The 21,478-nt window shown below is 60.3% G+C and overlaps 1 protein-coding gene across 2 annotated transcripts in view; it reads right to left on the minus strand.

Moving 5' to 3' along the window:
• Positions 1 to 20,676, minus strand: part of CXXC1 (CXXC finger protein 1) — a 31,255-nt gene extending 10,579 nt beyond the window's left edge. For both annotated transcript variants that reach the window (XM_080361741.1, XM_080361740.1), the window contains exons 1-13: positions 20,657 to 20,676; positions 20,475 to 20,572; positions 19,217 to 19,317; positions 18,145 to 18,254; positions 16,016 to 16,171; positions 13,787 to 13,813; positions 13,152 to 13,187; positions 12,189 to 12,296; positions 9,497 to 9,681; positions 7,722 to 7,929; positions 5,333 to 5,443; positions 3,885 to 3,934; positions 2,913 to 3,009 (exon numbers count right to left, since the gene is read on the minus strand). In XM_080361741.1, coding sequence (XP_080217867.1) covers positions 2,913 to 3,009; positions 3,885 to 3,934; positions 5,333 to 5,443; positions 7,722 to 7,929; positions 9,497 to 9,681; positions 12,189 to 12,296; positions 13,152 to 13,187; positions 13,787 to 13,813; positions 16,016 to 16,171; positions 18,145 to 18,254; positions 19,217 to 19,317; positions 20,475 to 20,572; positions 20,657 to 20,659 — 1,290 coding nt within the window. In that variant the 5' untranslated portion in view covers positions 20,660 to 20,676. The remainder of the gene's footprint in view (positions 1 to 2,912; positions 3,010 to 3,884; positions 3,935 to 5,332; positions 5,444 to 7,721; positions 7,930 to 9,496; positions 9,682 to 12,188; positions 12,297 to 13,151; positions 13,188 to 13,786; positions 13,814 to 16,015; positions 16,172 to 18,144; positions 18,255 to 19,216; positions 19,318 to 20,474; positions 20,573 to 20,656) is intronic.
• Between the last annotated feature and the right edge of the window lie 802 nt (positions 20,677 to 21,478).

Below are 21,478 nucleotides of genomic sequence, written 5' to 3' on the forward strand. Positions count from 1 at the left end.
GACCCATTGGAACCCATAGAGACACATAGAGACCCATAGAGATACATAGAGACCATAGAGACACATAGAGATATAGGAACCCATAGAGACACATAGAGACCCATAGAGATACATAGAGACCCATTGGAACCCATAGAGACCCACTGGAACCCATAGAGACACATAGGAACCCATAGAGACACATAGAGACCCATAGAGACCCATTGGAACCCATAGAGAGCCATTGGAACCCATAGAGACACATAGGGACACATAGAGACCATAGAGACACATAGAGACATAGGAACCCATAGAGACACATAGAGACCCATTGGAACCCATAGAGACACATAGAGACCATAGAGACACATAGGAACTCATAGAGACCTATTGGAACCCATAGACACCCATTGAAACTCATAGGGACCCATTGGAATCCATAGACACCCATTGGAACCCATAGAGACACATAGAGACCCATAGAGACCCATAGGAACCCATAGAGACACATAGAGACACATAGGAAGCCATAGAGACCCATAGAGACCCATAGGAACCCACAGAGACCCATAGGAACCCACAGCACCCATAGAGACCCATAGGAACCCATAAAGACACATAGAGACCCATAGGAACCCATAGCTCCCCATAGAGCACCCATAGCACCCCATAGCACCCATGGGTGCCCCACACCCACCTTGGGCTCGCGGGAGTGCTCGGGACACAGTGCTCCTCACAGCACCCATAGGAACCCATAGAGCCCCATAGAGCCCCCATAGCTCCCCATAGAGCACTCATAGGACCCCATAACACCCATAGAGCACCCATAGCACCCATAGCACCCATGGGTGCCCCACACCCACCTTGGGCTCGCGGGAGTGCTCGGGACACAGTGCTCCCCACAGCACCCATAGGAACCCATAGAGCCCCATAGAGCACCCATAGCTCCCCATAGAGCACCCATAGGACCCCATAGCACCCATAGAGCACCCATAGCACCCATGGGTGCCCCACACCCACCTTGGGCTCACGGGAGTGCTCGGGACACAGTGCTCCTCACAGCACCCATAGGAACCCATAGAGCCCCATAGAGCCCCCATAGCTCCCCATAGAGCACCCATAGGACCCCATAGCACCCATAGAGCACCCATAGCACCCATGGGTGCCCCACACCCACCTTGGGCTCGCAGGAGTGCTCGGGGCACAGTGCTCCCCACAGCACCCATAGGAACCCATAGAGCCCCATAGAGCCCCCATAGCTCCCCATAGAGCACCCATAGAGCACCCATAGCACCCATAGCACCCATGGGTGCCCCACACCCACCTTGGGCTCACGGGAGTGCTCGGGACACAGTGCTCCTCACAGCACCCATAGGAACCCATAGAGCCCCATAGAGCCCCCATAGAGCCCCATAGAGCACTCATAGGACCCCATAGCACCCATAGAGCACCCATAGCACCCTACAGCACCCATGGGTGCCCCACACCCACCTTGGGCTCACGGGAGTGCTCGGGACACAGTGCTCCCCACAGCACCCATAGGAACCCATAGAGCCCCCATAGCTCCCCATAGAGCACCCATAGGACCCCATAGCACCCATAGAGCACCCATAGCACCCCATAGCACCCATAGGTGCCCCACACCCACCTTGGGCTCGCGGGAGTGCTCGGGACACAGTGCTCCCCACAGCACCCATAGGAACCCATAGAGCCCCATAGAGCCCCCATAGCTCCCCATAGAGCACCCATAGGACCCCATAGCACCCATAGAGCACCCATAGCACCCATGGGTGCCCCACACCCACCTTGGGCTCGCGGGAGTGCTCGGGACACAGTGCTCCCCACAGCACCCATAGGAACCCATAGAGCCCCATAGAGCCCCCATAGCTCCCCATAGAGCACCCATAGGACCCCATAGCACCCATAGAGCACCCATAGCACCCATGGGTGCCCCACACCGACCTTGGGCTCACGGGAGTGCTCGGGACACAGTGCTCCTCACAGCACCCATAGGAACCCATAGAGCCCCATAGAGCCCCCATAGCTCCCCATAGAGCACCCATAGGACCCCATAGCACCCATAGAGCACCCATAGCACCTCATAGCACCCATAGAGCACCCATAGCACCCATGGGTGCCCCACACCCACCTTGGGCTCACGGGAGTGCTCGGGACACAGTGCTCCCCACAGCACCCATAAGAACCCATAGAGCCCCATAGAGCCCCCATAGCTCCCCATAGAGCACCCATAGGACCCCATAGCACCCATAGAGCACCCATAGCACCCATGGGTGCCCCACACCCACCTTGGGCTCGCAGGAGTGCTCGGGGCACAGTGCTCCCCACAGCACCCATAGGAACCCATAGAGCCCCATAGAGCCCCCATAGCTCCCCATAGAGCACCCATAGAGCACCCATAGCACCCATAGCACCCATGGGTGCCCCACACCCACCTTGGGCTTGCGGGAGTGCTCGGGACACAGTGCTCCCCACAGCACCCATAGGAACCCATAGAGCCCCCATAGCTCCCCATAGAGCACCCATAGGACCTCATAGCACCCATAGAGCACCCATAGCACCCATAGCACCCATGGGTGCCCCACACCCACCTTGGGCTCGCAGGAGTGCTCGGGGCACAGTGCTCCCCACAGCACCCATAGGAACCCATAGAGCACCCATAGCTCCCCATACAGCACCCATAGGACCCCATAGCACCCATAGAGCACCCATAGCACCCCACAGCACCCATGGGTGCCCCACACCCACCTTGGGCTCGCGGGAGTGCTCGGGACACAGTGCTCCCCACAGCACCCATAGGAACCCATAGAGCCCCATAGAGCACCCATAGCTCCCCATAGAGCACTCACAGGACCCCATAGCACCCATAGAGCACCCATAGCACCCTACAGCACCCATGGGTGCCCCACACCCACCTTGGGCTCGCGGGAGTGCTCGGGACACAGCACCTGCAGCCTCTTGCAATAGGTTTTGCTTTGGGGGTTGTAAACGTCGCAGAACAGGCGGGTGGCCCTGGCGGAGGGACCCAGGCGTCCGGGAGGGACCCAGGCGTCCGGGGGGACCCGGGAGTTTGGGGGGACCCGGGAGTTTGGGGGACCCAGGCGTCCGGGGGGGGACCCGGGAGTTTGGTGGACCCAGGAGTTCAGGGGACCCAGGAGTTCAGGAGGGACCCAGGAGTTCGGGAAGGGACCCAGGAGTTCGGGGAGGGGACCCAGGAGTTTGGGAAGGGACCCAGGAGTTTGGGAAGGGACCCAGGAGTTCAGGAGGGACCCAGGAGTTCAGGAGGGACCCAGGAGTTCGGGAAGGGACCCAGGAGTTCGGGGGACCCAGGAGTTCAGGAGGGACCCAGGAGTTCGGGAAGGGACCCAGGAGTTCGGGAGAGGGGACCCAGGAGTTCGGGAGAGGGGACCCAGGAGTTCGGGAGGGAAACCATAAGGAGGGACCCAGGCGTTCAGGAGGGGACCCAGGAGTTCGGGAGGGGACCCAGGCATCCGGGGTGACCCGGGAGTTTGGGGGGGACCCAGGTGTCCGGGAGGGGACCCAGGCATCCAGGAAGGGACCCAGGCGTCCGGGAAGGAAACAATAAGGAGGGACCCAGGAGTTTGGGGGGGGACCCAGGAGTTCGGGAAGGGAAACCATAAGGAGGGACCCAGGAGTTCAGAAAGGGACCCAGGAGTTCGGGAAGGGACCCAGGAGTTCAGGGAGGGACCCAGGAGTTCGGGGAGGGACCCAGGAGTTCGGGGAGGGACCCAGGAGTTCAGGGAGGGACCCAGGAGTTCGGGGAGGGACCCAGGCGTCCGGGGGGACCCAGGTGTCTGGGAGGGACCCAGGAGTTCGGGAAGGGACCCAGGCGTCCGGGAGGGACCCAGGCGTCCGGCCGCACTCACCCCTCGATGCGCGTTGGGTACATGGACCCGAAGGACGTTTGGCTCTCGTACTGCGGGGGAGTGGCCGCTCAGGGACCTATAGGGACCTATAGGGCCCCTATAGCCCCTATAGAGCCCCGTATTGGAGCCTATATGGCCCTGACAGAGCCCCATATGACCCCACAGCCCCTATACATCCCCATTGCGGGGTCCATATGGCCCCTATAGGAGCCCAGAGAAGCCCCACGGCCCCTATAGAACCCAAGAAGAGAATCCATATGGTCCCTATAGAAACCAGGGGAGCCCCATGGCCCCTATAGAGCCCACGGGCAGAGCCCATAGGGCACCTATAGAACCCAGACACCCCCTTACAGCCCCTATAGAGCCCCAGAATAGGGTCCATATGGTCCCTATAGAACCCAGACACCCCCCTATAGAGCCTCAGAACGGGATCCATATGGTCCCTATAGAACCCAGAGATCCCCCCATAGCCCCTATAGAGCCCCAGAACGGGATCCATATGTTCCCTATAGAACCCAGAGACACCCCTATAGAGCTCCAGAACGGGATCCATACATTCCCTATAGAACCCAGGGGGATCCCCTACAGAATACAGGGGACCCCTATAGGACATGGGCAGCCCCTATAGAACCCAAGACAAGGATCCATAAGGTCCCTATAGAAACTAGGGGAGCAACACGCCCCCTATAGACCCCATAGGGCTCCTATAGAGTCCATAGAGCACCTATAGAGCCCATAAGGCACCTATAGAACCCCCTATAAAGCTCCGGAATAGGGTCCATATGGTCCCTACAGAAGCTGGGGGAGCCACATGGCCCCTATAGAGCCCATAGGGCTCCTATAGAGCCCATAGAGCACCTATAGAACCCCCTATAAAGCTCCAGAATAGGGTCCATATGGTCCCTATAGAACCCAGACACCCCCCTATAGAGCCCCAGAACGGGATCCATATGGTCCCTATAGAAGCTGGGGGAGCCGCGCGTCCCCTATAGAGCCCATAGGGCACCTATAGAGCCCACAAGGCACCTATAGAACCCCCTACAAAGCTCCAGAATAGGGTCCATGTGGTCCCTATAGAATCTGGGGGAGCCACACGCCCCCTATAGAGCCCATAGGTCACCTATAGAGCCCATAGGGCACCTATAGAACCCCTTATAAAGCTCCAGAATAGGGTCTATATGGTCCCTATAGAAGCTGGGGGAGCCACACGCCCCCTATAGAGCCCATAGGGCTCCTCTAGAGTCCATAGGGCACCTATAGAGTCCATAGGGCTTCTATAGAGCCCATAAGGCACCTATAGAACCCCCTATAAAGCTCCGGAATAGGGTCCATATGGTCCCTATAGGCCCCGGGGTCCCCTATAGCGCCCCCTCCCGGGTCCCCCCGGGCCCTGCAGGGGGTCCCAGCCCCACACGTGGCCTGTAGGGCCCTATAGGATCCATAGGTACCTTGGCGTAGCAGCGCTCCATATGGCGCAGCGCCACCTTGGGGTTGATGGGGTGACCGCAGGACACGCAGAAGATCTGCAGGTCCGTGTCCTCGCTGTCCCCTTCGGTGCTCTGCGGACCCAGGCGTCCGGGAGGGACCCAGGCGTCCGGGAGGGACCCAGGCGTCCGGGGAGACAAGGGAGGTCAGGGGGACACAGGAGTTTGGGGGACCCAGGAGTTCGGGAGGGACCCAGGAGTTCGGGGGGACATTGGAGGTCAGGAGGACATGGGAGGTCAGGGGGGACCCAGGAGTTTGGGGAGGGACCCAGGAGTTCGGGAGGGACCCAGGAGTTCAGGAGGGACCCAGGAGTTCCGGAGGGACCCAGGAGTTCGGGGAGACATGGGAGGTCAGGGGGACCCAGGCGTCCGGGAGGGACCCAGGAGTCCGGGGAGGGACCCAGGACTTCGGGGTTGCCTTAAGACTTCAAGGAGGGACCCAGGAGTCCAGGAGGGACCCAGGCGTCCGGGAAGGGACCCAGGCGTCTGGGAAGGGACCCAGGAGTTCAGGAGGGACCCAGGAGTTCAGGAGGGACCCAGGAGTTCGGGAGGGGACCCAGGCGTCTGGGAGAGGGACCCAGGAGTTCGGGAGGGACCCAGGAGTCTGAGAGGGACCCAGGCATCCGGGGAGGGACCCAGGAGTTCGGGGTGGGCTTAAGACTTCAGGAAGGGACCCAGGCATCCGGGCGGGACCCAGGAGTTCAGGAGGGACCCAGGCGTCCGGGGAGGGACCCAGGAGCTCAGGAAGGGACCCAGGTGTCCGTAAGGGACCCAGGCGTCCGGGAGGGACCCAGGCGTCCGAGAGGGACCCAGGCGTCCAGCATTGGCTTAAGACTTCAGGAAGGGACCCAGGTGTCTGGGAGGGACCCAGGAGTTCAGGAGGGACCCAGGAGCTCAGGAGGGACCCAGGAGTTCGGAAGGGACCCAGGAGTTCGGAAGGGACCCAGGAGTTCGGAAGGGACCCAGGAGTTCAGGAGGGACCCAGGAGCTCAGGAGGGACCCAGGAGTTCCGAAGGGACCCAGGAGTTCAGGAAGGGACCCAGGAGTTCCGAAGGGACCCAGGAGTTCAGGAAGGGACCCAGGAGTTCAGGAGGGACCCAGGAGTTCGGGAGGGACCCAGGAGTTCAGAGAGGGACCCAGGCATCCAGGAGGGACCCAGGCGTTCGGGAAGGGACCCAGGAGTCCGGGGTTGGCTTAAAACTTCAAGGAGGGACCCAGGAGTCCTGGAGGGACCAAGGAGTTCGGGAGGGACCCAGGCGTCCGGGAGAGGGACCCAGGAGTTCGGGAGGGACCCAGGAGTCTGAGAGGGACCCAGGCGTCCGGGCGGGACCCAGGAGTTCAGGAGGGACCCAGGCGTCTGGGGAGGGACCCAGGAGCTCAGGAAGGGACCCAGGCATCCGGGAGGGGGACCCAGGCGTCCGAGAGGGACCCAGGAGCTCAGGAGGGACCCAGGAGCTCGGGGCTGGCTTAATACTTCAAGGAGGAACCCAGGTGTCTGGGAGCCACCCAGGAGTTCAGGAGGGACCCAGGAGTTCGGGGAGGGACCCAGGAGTTCGGGGAGGGACCCAGGAGCTCAGGAGGGACCCAGGAGTCCAGCATTGGCTTAAGACTTCAGGAAGGGACCCAGGCGTCCGGGGAGGGACCCAGGCGTCCGGGAGAGGGACCCAGGAGTTCAGGGAGGGACTCAGGAGTTCGGGAGGGACCCAGGAGTTCGGGAGGGACCCAGGAGTTCAGGGTTGGCTTAAGACTTCAGGAAGGGACCCAGGAGTTTGGGAGACCCAGGAGTTCAGGAGGGACCCAGGAGTTCGGGAGGGACCCAGGCATCCGGGGAGGGACCCAGGCGTCCGGGGAGGGACCCAGGCGTCCGGGGAGGGACACAGGAGCTCAGGAAGTGACCCAGGAGTTTGGGGGACCCAGGTGTCTGGCAGGGACCCAGGAGTTCGGGAGGGACCCAGGAGCTCGGGGAGACATGGGAGGTCAGGGGGACCCAGGCGTCCGGGAGGGACCCAGGAGTTCGGGAGGGACCCAGGTGTTCGGGAGGGACCCAGGAGTTCGGGGAGGGACCCAGGAGTTCGGGGTTGGCTTAAGACTTCAAGGAGGGACCCAGGTGTCCGGGAAGGGACCCAGGAGTTCGGGAGGGACCCAGGAGTTCGGGAGGGACCCAGGTGTTCGGGAGGGACCCAGGAGTTCGGGGAGGGACCCAGGAGTTCGGGGTTGGCTTAAGACTTCAAGGAGGGACCCAGGTGTCCGGGAAGGGACCCAGGAGTTCGGGGTTGACTTAAGACTTCAGGAAGGGACCCAGGCGTCCGGGGAGGGACCCAGGCGTCCGGGCGAGGGACCCAGGCGTGCCCACCTCCTCGTCCTCGCGCGGCGGGTGCCCCTTGGCGCGGGCGATGAGCCCCTCGAGCTCGTGGAAGCGCCGCTCCATGTCCTGCAGGCGCAGGCGCGCCTGGTGCTGCTCGCGCCGGATGCGCTCCAGCAGGCGCTTGCCGTGCTCCTCCGCCACGCACGGGCTCTGCTGCCACTGCTGGATGCGCTGCGGAAGGATCTCGTAGATCCGGCTAAAGGGGGAGAGAGGGGGATGAGGGGGGACCCAGGAGTTCGGGGGACCCAGGAGTTCGGGGGACCCAGGCGTTCGGGAGGGACCCAGGAGTTCGGGGAACCCACTGCTGGATGCGCTGCGGAAGGATCTCGTAGATCCGGCTACAGGGGGAGAAGGTAATGATGAGGGACCCAGGAGTTCGGGGGACCCAGGAGTTCGGGGGACCCAGGAGTTCAGGAGGGACACAGGAGTGAAGGAGGGACCCAGGAGTGAAGGAGGGACCCAGGAGTGAAAGAAGGGACCCAGGAGTTCGGGGGACATGGGAGGTGAGGGGGGTATGGGAGGTCAGGAGGGACCCAGGAGTTCGGGGAGGGACCCAGGAGTTCGGGGAGAACAGGAGGTCAAGGGACCCAGGAGTTCGGGGGATCCAGGAGTTCGGGAGGGACCCAGGAGTTCGGGGAGAACAGGAGGTGAGGGGGGTATGGGAGGTCAGGGAGGACCCAGGAGTGCCCCAAGGGACACAGGAGTTCAGGGGACCCAGGAGTTCAGGAGGGACCCAGGAGTTCGGGAGGGACCCAGGAGTTCGGGAGGGACCCAGGAGTTCGGGAGGGACCCAGGAGTTCGGGGAGAACATGAGGTCAGGGGGAACCCAGGAGTTCAGGGGACATGGGAGGTCAGGAGGGACCCAGGAGTTCAGGAGGGACCCAGGAGTTCGGGGGACATGGGAGGTGAGTGGGGACCCAGGAGTTCGGGAGGGACCCAGGAGTGCGGGAGGGACATTGGACGTCAGGAGGGACTCAGGAGTTCGGGAGGGACCCAGGAGTTCGGGGAACCCACTGCTGGATGCGCTGCGGAAGGATCTCGTAGATCCGGCTAAAGGGGGAGAAGGTAAAGATGAGGGGGACCCAGGAGTTCGGGGGACCCAGGAGTTCGGGAGGGACCCAGGAGTTCGGGGGATGTAAGAGGTCAGGGGGGTATGGGAGGTCAGGGGGACCCACTGCGGAAGGATCTCGTAGATCCGGCTAAAGGGGGAGAAGGGGGAATGAGGGGGGACCCAGGCGTTCGGGGGACCCAGGAGTTCGGGAGGGACCCAGGCGTCCGGGGGACCCAGGCGTCCGGGGGATATGGGAGGTCAGGGGGACATGGGAGGTGAGTGGGATGCACTGTGGAAGGATCTCATAGATCCGGCTAAAGGGGCAGAGGGGGGAATGAGGGGGGACCCAGGAGTTCGGGGGACCCAGGAGTTCGGGAGGGACCCAGGAGTTCGGGGAACCCACTGCGGAAGGATCTCGTAGATCCGGCTAAAGGGAGAAAGGGTGATGAGGGGGGACCCAGGAGTTCGGGGGGGACCCAGGAGTTCGGGAGGGACCCAGGAGTTCGAGAGGGACCCAGGAGTTCGGGAGGGACCCAGGAGTTCAGGAGACGCAGGAGTTCAGGAGGGACCCAGGAGTTCGGGCCTCAGGCCTCACTGCAGCACTGGAGTAACCTATCGCACCCTATACTGGTCTATGGTGATCCATACCAGCCCGTACCGGTCTATACTGGTCTATACTGGCCTGTACTGGTCCGTACTGGTTTATACTGACCTGGCGGCCAGCTCGACGCCGCAGGCCTCGCTGCAGTACTTGGAGGGCGGGCGCGCGGGCCGCGTGCAGCCGGGCCCCAGGCACTGGCCCAGCCCCGCGGGGTCGCGCCCGTCGGGCCGCTGGGGGTGCCGCCCGCGCTCCCGGTGCCGCGCGCGGGGACGGTGCCGCTTGTACCGCTCTTCCTTCTGCCACGGGAGCACCAGTTAGACCAGTTACACCAGTTACACCAGTTGGCAAAACCAGTTACACCAGTTACAACAAGCGCTGAGGGGCCACTAGGCCTCACTAGGCCTCACTGGGCCTCACTAGGCCTCAATAGGCCCCAATTGGCCCCAATAGGAACCAATAGGAACCAATAGGCACCAAATATGTCCCAATAGGTCCCAATAGGCACCAATAGGAACCAAATATGTCCCAATAGGAACCAATAGGAACCAATAGGCACCAAATATGTCCCAATAGGCACCAATAGGCACCAATAGGAACCAATAGGCACCAAATATGTCCCAATAGGCACCAATAGGCACCAATAGGGACCAATAGCAACCAAATATGTCCCAACAGGCACCAATAGGAACCAATAGGCACCAAATATGTCCCAATAGGAACCAATAGGAACCAATAGGCACCAAATATGTCCCAATAGGTCCCAATAGGAACCAATAGGCACCAATAGGAACCAAATATGTCCCAATAGGAACCAATAGGAACCAATAGGAACCAATAGGAACCAAATATGTCCCAATAGGAACCAATAGGAACCAATAGGAACCAAATATGTCCCAATAGGAACCAATAGGAACCAATAGGCACCAAATATGTCCCAATAGGCACCAATAGGGACCAATAGGGACCAAATATGTCCCAATAGGTCCCAATAGGCACCAATAGGCACCAAATATGTCCCAATAGGACCCAATAGGCACCAATAGGAACCAATAGGCACCAATAGGCACCAAATATGTCCCAATAGGCCCCAATAGGCACCAATAGGAACCAAATATGTCCCAATAGGAACCAATAGGAATCAATAGGCACCAAATATGTCCCAATAGGAACCAATAGGAACCAATAGGCACCAAATATGTCCCAATAGGCACCAAATATGTCCCAATAGGCACCAATAGGCACCAATAGGAATCAATAGGCACCAATAGGGACCAAATATGTCCCAATAGGCACCAAGAAGCACCAAATATGTCCCAATAGGAACCAATAGGCACCAATAGGAACCAATAGGAACCAAGAGGAACCAATAGGCACCAAATATGTCCCAATAGGCACCAATAGGCACCAATAGGAACCAAATATGTCCCAATAGGAACCAATAGGAACCAAATATGTCCCAATAGGCACCAATAGGCACCAATAGGAACCAAATATGTCCCAATAGGAACCAATAGGAACCAAATATGTCCCAATAGGCACCAATAGGAATCAATAGGAACCAAATATGTCCCAATAGGAACCAATAGGAATCAATAGGAACCAAATATGCCCCAATAGGCCCCAATAGGCACCAAATACGTCCCAATAGGCCCCAATAGGCACCAATAGGCACCAATAGGAACCAATAGGAATCCACAGGCACCAATAGGGACCAAATATGTCCCAATAGGAACCAATAGGCACCAAATATGTCCCAATAGGCACCAATAGGGACCAATAGGAACCAATAGGAACCAATAGGGACCAATAGGGACCAACAGGCACCAAATATGTCCCAACAGGCACCAATAGGCACCAATAGGAACCAATAGGAACCAAATATGTCCCAGTAGTAACCAATAGGCACCAAATATGTCCCAATAGGCACCAATAGGCACCAAATATGTCCCAATAGGCACCAAATATGTCCCAATAGGCACCAATAGGCCCTCCCAGTAACCCCCCAGTAGCTCCCAGTAACCACCAGTAACCCCCAATGGCTTCCAGTAGCTCCCAGTAACACAAGGACCCCCTGTGGAAGGGACCCAGGCGTCCGGGAGACCCCAGTAAGGGACCCAGGCATCCGGGAGACCCCAAATAAGGGACCCAGAAACCCCCTAAACCCCCCAAATGAGCCCAAATCGCCCCAAAATGGGACCCCAGCCCCCCCAGGGACCCCCCGAAAAGGGACCCAGGCATCCGGGTGCTCCCTAAAAAGGGACCCAGGTGTTCGGGTGCCCCCAAAAAAGGGACCCAGGCGTCCGGGAGACCTCAAATAAGGGACCCAGGCATCCGGGTGCCCCAAATAAGGGACCCATAAACCCCCCAAATTAACCCCAAATCACCCCAAAATGACCCCAAACCCCCCCAGGGACCCCCTAAAAAGGGACCCAGGCGTCCGGGTGTCCCAAATAAGGGACCCAGGCATCCGGGTGCCCCCAAATAAGGGACCCAGGCGTCTGGCTGCCCCAAATAAGGGCCCCAAAACCCCCCCAAATTAACCCCAAATCACCCCAAAGTGACCCCAGACCCCCCAGGGAACCCCCTAAAAAGGGACCCAGGCGTCCGGGAGACCCCAAATAAGGGACCCAGGCATCCGGGTGTCCCAAGTAAGGGACCCAGGCGTCCGGGAGAGCTCAAAATAGGGCCCCAGAAACTCCCCAAAATGGCTCTAAATCCCCCAAAATGGGTCCCCAACCCCCCCTAAAAAGGGACCCAGGCGTCCGGGAGCCCCCAAATAAGGGACCCAGGCGTCCGGCCGCACCTTCTTGTCGGATTTCTTGTCGCGGCGCTTGACGTGTTTGACTTTGACGGCGCGTTTGCGCAGCACGGGGTCCAGAAACGGGGCGTCCTCGGGGTCACTGAGCCACGGCTGGACGGACGGACAGGGGACAGACATGGGACATGGGGACAGACATGGGACATGGAGACAGGGGGATATGGGGATATGGGGACAGGGGGACATGGGGACAGGGGGACAGGGGGACTGACAGGAGGACAGGGGGACGTGGGGACATGGGGACAGACATGGGGACAATGGGACAGGGGGATATGGGGACATGGGGACAGACAGGGGGATATGGGGATATGGGGACAGGGGGACAGGGGGACACGGGAACAAGGGGACAGACAGGGGGACATGGGGATATGGGGACAGGGGGACAGGGGGACTTGAGGGATATGGGGACAGGGGGACATGGGGACAGGGGGACAGACATGGGGACAGGGGGACAGGGGGACAGGGGGACTTGAGGGATATGGGGACATGGGACAGACATGGGGACATGGGGACAGACATGGGGACAATGGGGATATGGGGACATGGGGACAGGGGGACAGGGGGACATGGGGACAGACATGGGGACAGGGGGATATGGGGACAATGGGGATATGGGGACAGGGGGACAGACATGAGGACAGGGGACAGGGGGACAGGGGGATATGGGGACAGACAGGGGGACATGGGGACAGGGGGACATGGGGACAGGGGGACATGGGGACAGACAGGGGGACAGGGGGATATGGGGACAGGGCGACAGACATGGGGACAGGGGACAGGGGGACAGGGGGACATGGGCACAGGGGGACATGGGATATGGGGACAGACATGGGGATATGGGGACAGACAGGGGGATATGGGAAAGGGGGATATGGGACAGGGGGACATGGGGACACGGGGACAGGGGGACATGGGGACAGGGGGACAGAGGGACAGGGGGACACTCACCATTCCGTGCTCCTCACAGGGGCCGTTGCCCAGATCCTGGGAGGGAAAGGGGGGTCAGGGACCCAGGAGTTCGGGAGGGACCCAGGAGTTCGGGGAAAGGGACCCAGGAGTTCGGGAGGGATCCAGGAGTTCAGGGGAAAGGGACCCAGGAGTTCGGGGGAGAGGGACCCAGGAGTTCGGGGAAAGGGACCCAGGAGTTCGGGGGAAAGGGACCCAGGAGTTCAGGGGAAAAGGGACCCAGGAGTTCGGGGAAAGGGACCCAGGAGTTCAGGGGAAAAGGGACCCAGGAGTGCGGGGAAAGGGACCCAGGAGTTCGGGGGAAAAGGGACTCAGGCGTCCGGGGAAAGGGACCCAGGAGTTCGGGGAAAGGGACCCAGGAGTTCGGGGGAAAGGGACCCAGGCGTCCGGGGAAAGGGACCCAGGAGTGCGGGGAAAGGGACCCAGGAGTGCGGGGAAAGGGACCCAGGAGTGCGGGGAAAGGGACCCAGGAGTGCGGGGAAAGGGACCCAGGAGTTCGGGAGGGACCCAAGAGTGCGGGGAAAAGGGACCCAGGAGTTCGGGGAAAAGGGACCCAGGCGTCCGGGGAAAGGGACCCAGGAGTTCGGGGGAAGGGACCCAGGCGTCCGGGTACTCACCGAGGAGGGGAAATACTTGTAGGATTCCTGTGGGGAGAAGGGGACACGTGAGTGACACGCTAAGAACACGCTAAGAACACGCTAAGCACACACTAAGCATATGCTAAGAACACACTAAGCACACGCTAAGCACACGCTAAGAACATCCTAAGAACACACTAAGAACACACTAAGAACACGTGTCAAAGAACACGTGTCATATTAAGAACATGCTAAGAACACGCTAAGAACACACTAAGCACATAGTAAGAACACACTAAGCACACACTAAGCACACATGAAGAACATGTTAAGAACACGCGAAGAACACGCGAAGAACACGCGAAGAACACCCTAAGCACACATGAAGAACATGTTAAGAACACACTAAGAACACGCTAAGAACATGCTAAGAACACGCTAAGACCATGCTAAGACCATGCTAAGCGCCCACTAAGAACATATGTTAAAGCCACAAGCCACACACCACAAACCACCCACCCAAACCATTCCGAACACGCTTCAAACACACTAAGAACACGCTAAGAACACATGTAAAACACACGTAAAACACACGTAGAACACACACTAAGCACACATTAAGAACATTCTAAGCACACGCTAAGCACACACTAAGCACACATGAAGAACATGCTAAGTACATAAGCACACACTAAGAACATACCAAGTACACACTAAGCACACGCTAAGCACACGCTAAGCACACGCTAAGCACACGCTACAAACACATGTCAAAGCCACAAGCCACACAACACAAACCACCCACCCAAACCATTCCGAACACGCTTCAAACACGCTAAGAACACACTAAGAACACCCTAAGCACACATGAAGAACATGCTAAGCACATAAGCACACACTAAGAACATACCAAGTACACACTAAGCACACACTAAGCACACACTAAGAACATAAGCATGCGCTAAGCACATGCTAAGCACATAAGCACATGCTAAGAACATGCTAAGCACATAAGCACATGCTAAGCACATCCTAATCACACGCTAAGCACACGCTACAAACACATGTCAAAGCCACAAGCCACACACCACAAACCACCCATCCAAACCATTCTGAACACACTTCAAACACGCTAAGAACACGCTAAGAACACACTAAGCACACGCTAAGCACATGATAAGCACACATGAAGAACACGTTAAGAACACACTAAGCACATGATAAGCACACACTAAGAACACACTAAGCACATACTAAGCACACATAAACATTCTCAGCACACACTAAGCACACATTAAGAACACGTGTCAAAGCCACAAGCCACACAACACAAACCACCCACCCAAACCATTCTGAACACGCTTCAAACACGCTAAGAACACACCAAGAACACACCAAGCACACACCAAGCACATCCTAAGAACATCCTACGCACGCACTAAGCACATATTAAGCACATACTAAGCACACATGAAGAACATGTTAAGCACATAAGCACACACTAAGAACATGCCAAGTACACACTAAGCACACACTAAGTACACACTAACAACATATGAAGCACATACACATGCGCTAAGCACATCCTAAGCACATAAGCACATGCTAAGCACATACTAAGCACATGCTAAGCACGTAAGCACATGCTAAGCACGTAAGCACATGCTAAGAACATGCTAAGCACATAAGCACATACTAAGCACATACTAAGCACATGCTAAGCACATGCTAAGCACGTAAGCACATACTAAGCACATACTAAGTACATGCTAAGTACATGCTAAGCACATAAGCACATGCTAAGCACATGCTAAGCACATGCTGAGCACATGCTAAGCACGTAAGCACATGCTAAGCGCGTAAGCACATGCTAAGCACATGCTAAGCACATGCTAAGCACATGCTAAGCACGTAAGCACATGCTAAGCACGTAAGCACATGCTAAGCACATGCTAAGAACATAAGCACATGCTAAGCGCATGCTAAGCGCATGCTAAGCGCATGCTAAGCACATGCTAAGCACATGCTAAGCACATGCTAAGCACATACTAAGCACATACTAAGCACGTAAGCACACGCTAAGCACACGCTAAGCACACGCTAAGCACACGCTAAGCACACGCTAAGCACACGCTAAGCACACGCTAAGCACACGCTAAGAACACATGTTAAAACCACAAGTCACACACCACAAACCACCCACCCAAACCATTCCGAACACGCTTCAAACACGCTTCAAACACGCTAAGAACACGCTAAGAGACGCACCCGTGCGCGCAGCTGGCACTGGCGCAGGCGGCACTTCTGTCGGATCTTGTTGGGCCCCCCGAATTTCTTCATGTCGCGGCAGAAGTCGCAGAGCCCGCAGTCCTCGGGGCGCCGGCACGCCTCGCACTCCCCGCACATGCGCGCCGACCGCTTCACCTGCCACACACGGGACCCAGGCGTCCGGGTGAGGACCCAGGCGTCCGGGAGGGACCCAGGCGTCCGGGGTGGGAGGTATGGGACGCCTAGGGGCCTTGTGGGTTATGGCTACAGGGCTTAAAGGGGAATAGAGGAGCTAGCCCGGACGCCTGGGTCCCTTGGGTGAGGTCACCCGAATGCCTGGGTCCCTCTCCCGGATGCCTGGGTCCCTGTCCCGGATGCCTGGGTCCCTGTCCCGGACGCCTGGGTCCCTGTCCCAGACGCCTGGGTCCCTTTCCTGGATGCCTGAGTCCCTCTCCCGGACGCCTGGGTCCCTTGTTTGAGATCTCCCGAATGCCTGGGTCCCTTTCCCGGACGCCTGGGTCCCTCTCCCGGACGCCTGGGTCCCATGTTTGAGGTCTCCCGGACGCCTGGGTCCCTTTCCTGGGTGCCTAGGTCCCTCTCCCGGATGCCTGGGTCCCCTCCCCAGACACCTGGGTCCCCCCTCCCGGACGCCTGGGTCCCTTGGGTGAGGTCACCCGAATGCCTGGGTCCCTCTCCCTGACGCGTGGGTCCCTGTCCCGGACGCCTGGGTCCCTCTCCCGGACACATGGGTCCCCCCTCCCGGACGCCTGGGTCCCCCCTCCCGGACGCCTGGGTCCCCCCTCCCGGACGCCTGGGTCCCTTTCCTGGATGCCTGAGTCCCTCTCCCGGACGCCTGGGTCCCATGTTTGAGATCTCCCGAATGCCTGGGTCCCTTTCCCGGACGCCTGGGTCCCTCTCCCGGACGCCTGGGTCCCATGTTTGAGGTCTCCCGGACGCCTGGGTCCCTTTCCTGGGTGCCTAGGTCCCTCTCCCGGATGCCTGGGTCCCCTCCCCAGACACCTGGGTCCCCCCTCCCGGACGCCTGGGTCCCTTGGGTGAGGTCACCCGAATGCCTGGGTCCCTCTCCCTGACGCGTGGGTCCCTGTCCCGGACGCCTGGGTCCCTCTCCCGGACACATGGGTCCCCCCTCCCGGACGCCTGGGTCCCCCCTCCCGGACGCCTGGGTCCCTCTCCCGGACGCCTGGGTCCCTCTCCCGGACGCCTGGGTCCCTTTCCTGGATGCCTGAGTCCCTCTCCCGGACGCCTGGGTCCCTTGTTTGAGATCTCCCGAATGCCTGGGTCCCTTTCCCGGACGCCTGGGTCCCTTGTTTGAGATCTCCCGAATGCCTGGGTCCCTCTCCCGGATGCCTGGGTCCCATGTTTGAGGTCTCCCGGACACCTGGGTCCCTTTCCTGGGTGCCTAGGTCCCTCTCCCGGATGCCTGGGTCCCCTCTCCAGACACCTGGGTCCCCCCTCCCGGACGCCTGGGTCCCTTGGGTGAGGTCACCCGAATGCCTGGGTCCCTCTCCCTGACGCATGGGTCCCTGTCCCGGACGCCTGGGTCCCTCTCCCGGACACCTGGGTCCCTCTCCCGGATGCCTGGGTCTCCCTCTCGGACACCTGGGTCCCTCTCCCGGACACCTGAGGTCCCCTCTCCCGGACACCTGAGGTCCCCCCTCCCGGACGCCTGGGTTCCTCCCGGACGCCTGGGTCCCCCTCCCGGACGCCTGGGTCCCGTCCCCAAACACCTGGGTCCCCCCTCCCGGACGCCTGGGTCCCCCCTCCCGGACGCCTGGGTCCCTCTCCCGGACACCTGGGTCCCTCTCCCGGACACCTGGGGTCTCCCCTCCCGGACACCTGGGTCCCTCTCCCGGACACCTGGGGTCCCCTCTCCCGGACACCTGAGGTCCCCCCTCCCGGACGCCTGGGTCCCTCCCGGACGCCTGGGTCCCCCTCCCGGACGCCTGGGTCCCATCCCCAAACACCTGGGTCCCCCCTCCCGGACGCCTGGGTCCCCCCTCCCGGACGCCTGGGTCCCTCTCCCGGACGCCTGGGTCCCCTTCCCAGACACCTGGGGTCCCTCCTCCCGGACGCCTGGGTCCCCCCTCCCGGACGCCTGGGTCCCTCACCTTGGCGGCCCGTCCGTGTTCGGTGTCCTGGGATTTGGGGGTTTCGGGGTCTCGCTCCTTTTCCCGCCATTTCTTGTGCCGGTACCGGATCTCCAGGGTGGGGTCCTTCTCTGGGGGGGGAGGGGATGACTCAGCGGGGGACCCAGGCGTCCGGGAGGGACCCAGGTGTCCGGGAACCCCGAAAAAGGGAACCAGGCGTCCGGGAAAGGGACCCAGGCGTCCGGGGAAGCTCAAAACAGGGACCCATAAACCCCCCCAAATTGACCCCAAACTCACTTAAGGACCCCCCCCCAAAAAGGGACCCAGGCGTCCGGGTGCCCCAAAAAGGGACCCAGGCGTCCGGGAGACCCCAAATAAGGGACCCAGGCGTCCGGGAGACCCCAAATAAGGGACCCAGAAACCCCCCAAACTAACCCCAAATCACCCCAATGTGACCCCAGCACCCCCAGGGATCCTCCCAAAAAGGGACCCAGGCGTCCGAGTACCCCCAATAAGGGACCCAGGCGTTCGGGAGACCCCAATAAGGGACCCAGGCGTCCGGGAGACCCCCAATAAGGGACCCAGGCGTCCGGGAGGGTTCAAAATAAGGACCCAGAAATCCACCTAAAACGCCCCAAATGAGCCCAAATCGCCCCAAAATGGGACCCCAGCCCCCCAGGGACCCCCCGAAAAGGGACCCAGGCATCTGGGTGCCCCAAATAAGGGACCCAGGTGTCCGGGAGACTCCCAATAAGGGACCCAGGCGTCCGGGAGATCCCCAATAAGGGACCCATTAAACCCCATAAACCCCCAAAATGAGCCCAAATCGCCTCAAAATGGAACCCCAGCCCCCCCAGGGACCCCCCAAAAAGGGACCCAGGCGTCCTGGAGACCCCAAATAAGGGACCCAGGCGTCCGGGAGAGGGACCCAGGCGTCCGGGAGACTCCCAATAAGAGACCCAGGTGTCCGGGAAACCCCCAATAAGGGACCCAGAAACCCCCAGAAACCCCCAAAATGAGCCCAAATCCCCCCAAATTGAGCCCCCAGTCCCCCCAGGGACCCCCCAAAAAGGGACCCAGGCGTCCGGCTCACCGCGGCACTGCCGGCAGTACCATTCCCGAATGGCCTTGGCCATCTTCTCCGTGATGTTGATGCAGTCGCCGTGGAACCACTCGTTGCAGTTGTCGCAGCCACTGCCAACGGGGACCCAGGAGTTCGGGGGGGACCCAGGAGTTCGGGGTAGGGGGGACCCAGGAGTTCAGGGTGGGGGGGACCCAGGAGTTCAGGGTGGGGGGGACCCAGGAGTTCAGGGTGGGGGGGACCCAGGAGTTCGGGGAAAGGGACCATAATGGGGACCCAGGAGTTCGGGGCAAAGGGACCCAGGAGTTTGGGAATAGGGACCCAGGAGTTCAGGGGGGGACCCAGGAGTTCGGGAGAAGGGACCCAGGAGTTCGGGAGAAGGGACCCAGGAGTTCGGGAGAAGGGGCCATAATGGGGACCCAGGTGTTCCAGAGGGACCCAGGAGTTCGGGGAAGGGACCCAGGAGTTCGGGGAAGGGACCCAGGAGTTCGGGGAAAAAGGGATCCAGGAGTTCGGGGAAAAAGGGACCCAGGAGTTCGGGGAAAAAGGGACCCAGGAGTTCGGGGAAAAAGGGACCCAGGAGTTCGGGGAAAAAGGGACCCAGGAGTTCGGGAAAGGGACCATAATGGGGACCCAGGTGTTCGTCGGGAGGGACCCAGGAGTTCGGGGGAGGGGGGGACCCAGAAGTTCGGGAATAGGGACCCAGGCGTCCGGGGAAGGGACCCAGGAGTTCCAGAGGGACCCAGGAGTTCCAGAGGGACCCAGGAGTTCGGGAAAGGGACCCAGGAGTTCCAGAGGGACCCAGGAGTTCCAGAGGGACCCAGGAGTTCGGGAATAGGGACCCAGGAGTTCGGGAATAGGGACCCAGGCATCCGGGGAAGGGACCCAGGAGTTCGGGGAAAAGGGACCCAGGAGTTCGGGGAAAAGGGACCCAGGAGTTCGGGGAAAAAGGGACCCAGGAGTCCGGGGAAAAGGGACCCAGGAGTCCGGGGAAAAGGGACCCAGGAGTCCGGGGAAAAGGGACCCAGGAGTCCGGGGAAAAGGGACCCAGGAGTCCGGGGAAAGGGGCCATAATGGGGACCCAGGTGTTCCAGAGGGACCCAGGAGTTCGGGGAAGGGACCCAGGAGTTCGGGGAAGGGACCCAGGAGTTCGGGGAAGGGACCCAGGAGTTCGGGAGGGGACCCAGGTGTTTAAGAGGGACCCAGGAGTTCGGGAATAGGGACCCAGGAGTTCGGGAAAGGGACCCAGGCGTCCGGCCCGCGCACTCACATCATGAAGCAGTTGATGTCGGGTTTCCTGCACACACAATAAACCGGCGCGTTCTCCTCCCCGCCCGCCGGCGCCTCCGCGTCCGAGAACTCGCTGTCCTGCTTCAAATCACACAAATCAGCCCCCTCTCGAGCCCCAAAATCCCCCGAATTCACCCCAAATCCCCCCCCGGCTTCTGTCACCATCGCTGCGTTGTCGCCGCCGACGCGAAGGCCGCGGAAAGCGGAAGTAGGAGGGGCGACTTCCGGTGCGGTGCCGTACGGAGGGGTGGGGGGGCGGTGTTACGGCGCGAACATGGCGGCGCCCGCAATGGGGAGGAGCGAAAGGCGGCGGCCATGTTGGGGGGGGGCGGTTGAATTGAAGCGGAGGGACCCGGATGGAGATGAATTAAAGCGACGTTTATTGGGGACATTGAGGACAGACGGGGGGACACGGAGACAGACAGGGGGACATGGGGACAGACAGGGGGACAGGGGGACGTTCTCCGTCTCTCGTTACGGGGTCGGCGCCTCCAGGGGGCGCTGCAGCCGCTCCATGTCCTGCAGGAGCCTGAGGGGGCGGGGTCAGGGTCAGGGGGACCCAGGAGTTCGGGGAGGGGACCCAGGAGTGCCCCAAGGGACCCAGGAGTTCGGGAGGGACCCAGGAGTTCGGGAGGGGACCCAGGAGTGCCCCAAGGGACCCAGGAGTTCAGGGAGGGACCCAGGAGTTCAGGGAGGGACCCAGGAGTTCAGGGAGGGACCCAGGAGTTCGGGGAGGGACCCAGGAGTTCGGGAGGACACAGGAATTCAGGGAGGGACCCAGGAGTTCGGGACGGGACCCAGGAGTCCGGGAGGGACCCAGGAGTTCGAGGAGGGACCCAGGAGTTCGGGGAGGGACCCAGGAGTTCGGGAGGACACAGGAATTCAGGGAGGAACCCAGGAGTTCAGGAGGGACCCAGGAGTTTGGGAAAGGGACCCAGGAGGTTGGGAAAGGGACCCAGGAGTTCGGGAAAGGGACCCAGGAGT

Source organism: Nesoenas mayeri, assembly GCF_963082525.1.
Source record: "Nesoenas mayeri genome assembly, chromosome: 38".
Lineage (NCBI taxonomy): Eukaryota > Metazoa > Chordata > Aves > Columbiformes > Columbidae > Nesoenas > Nesoenas mayeri.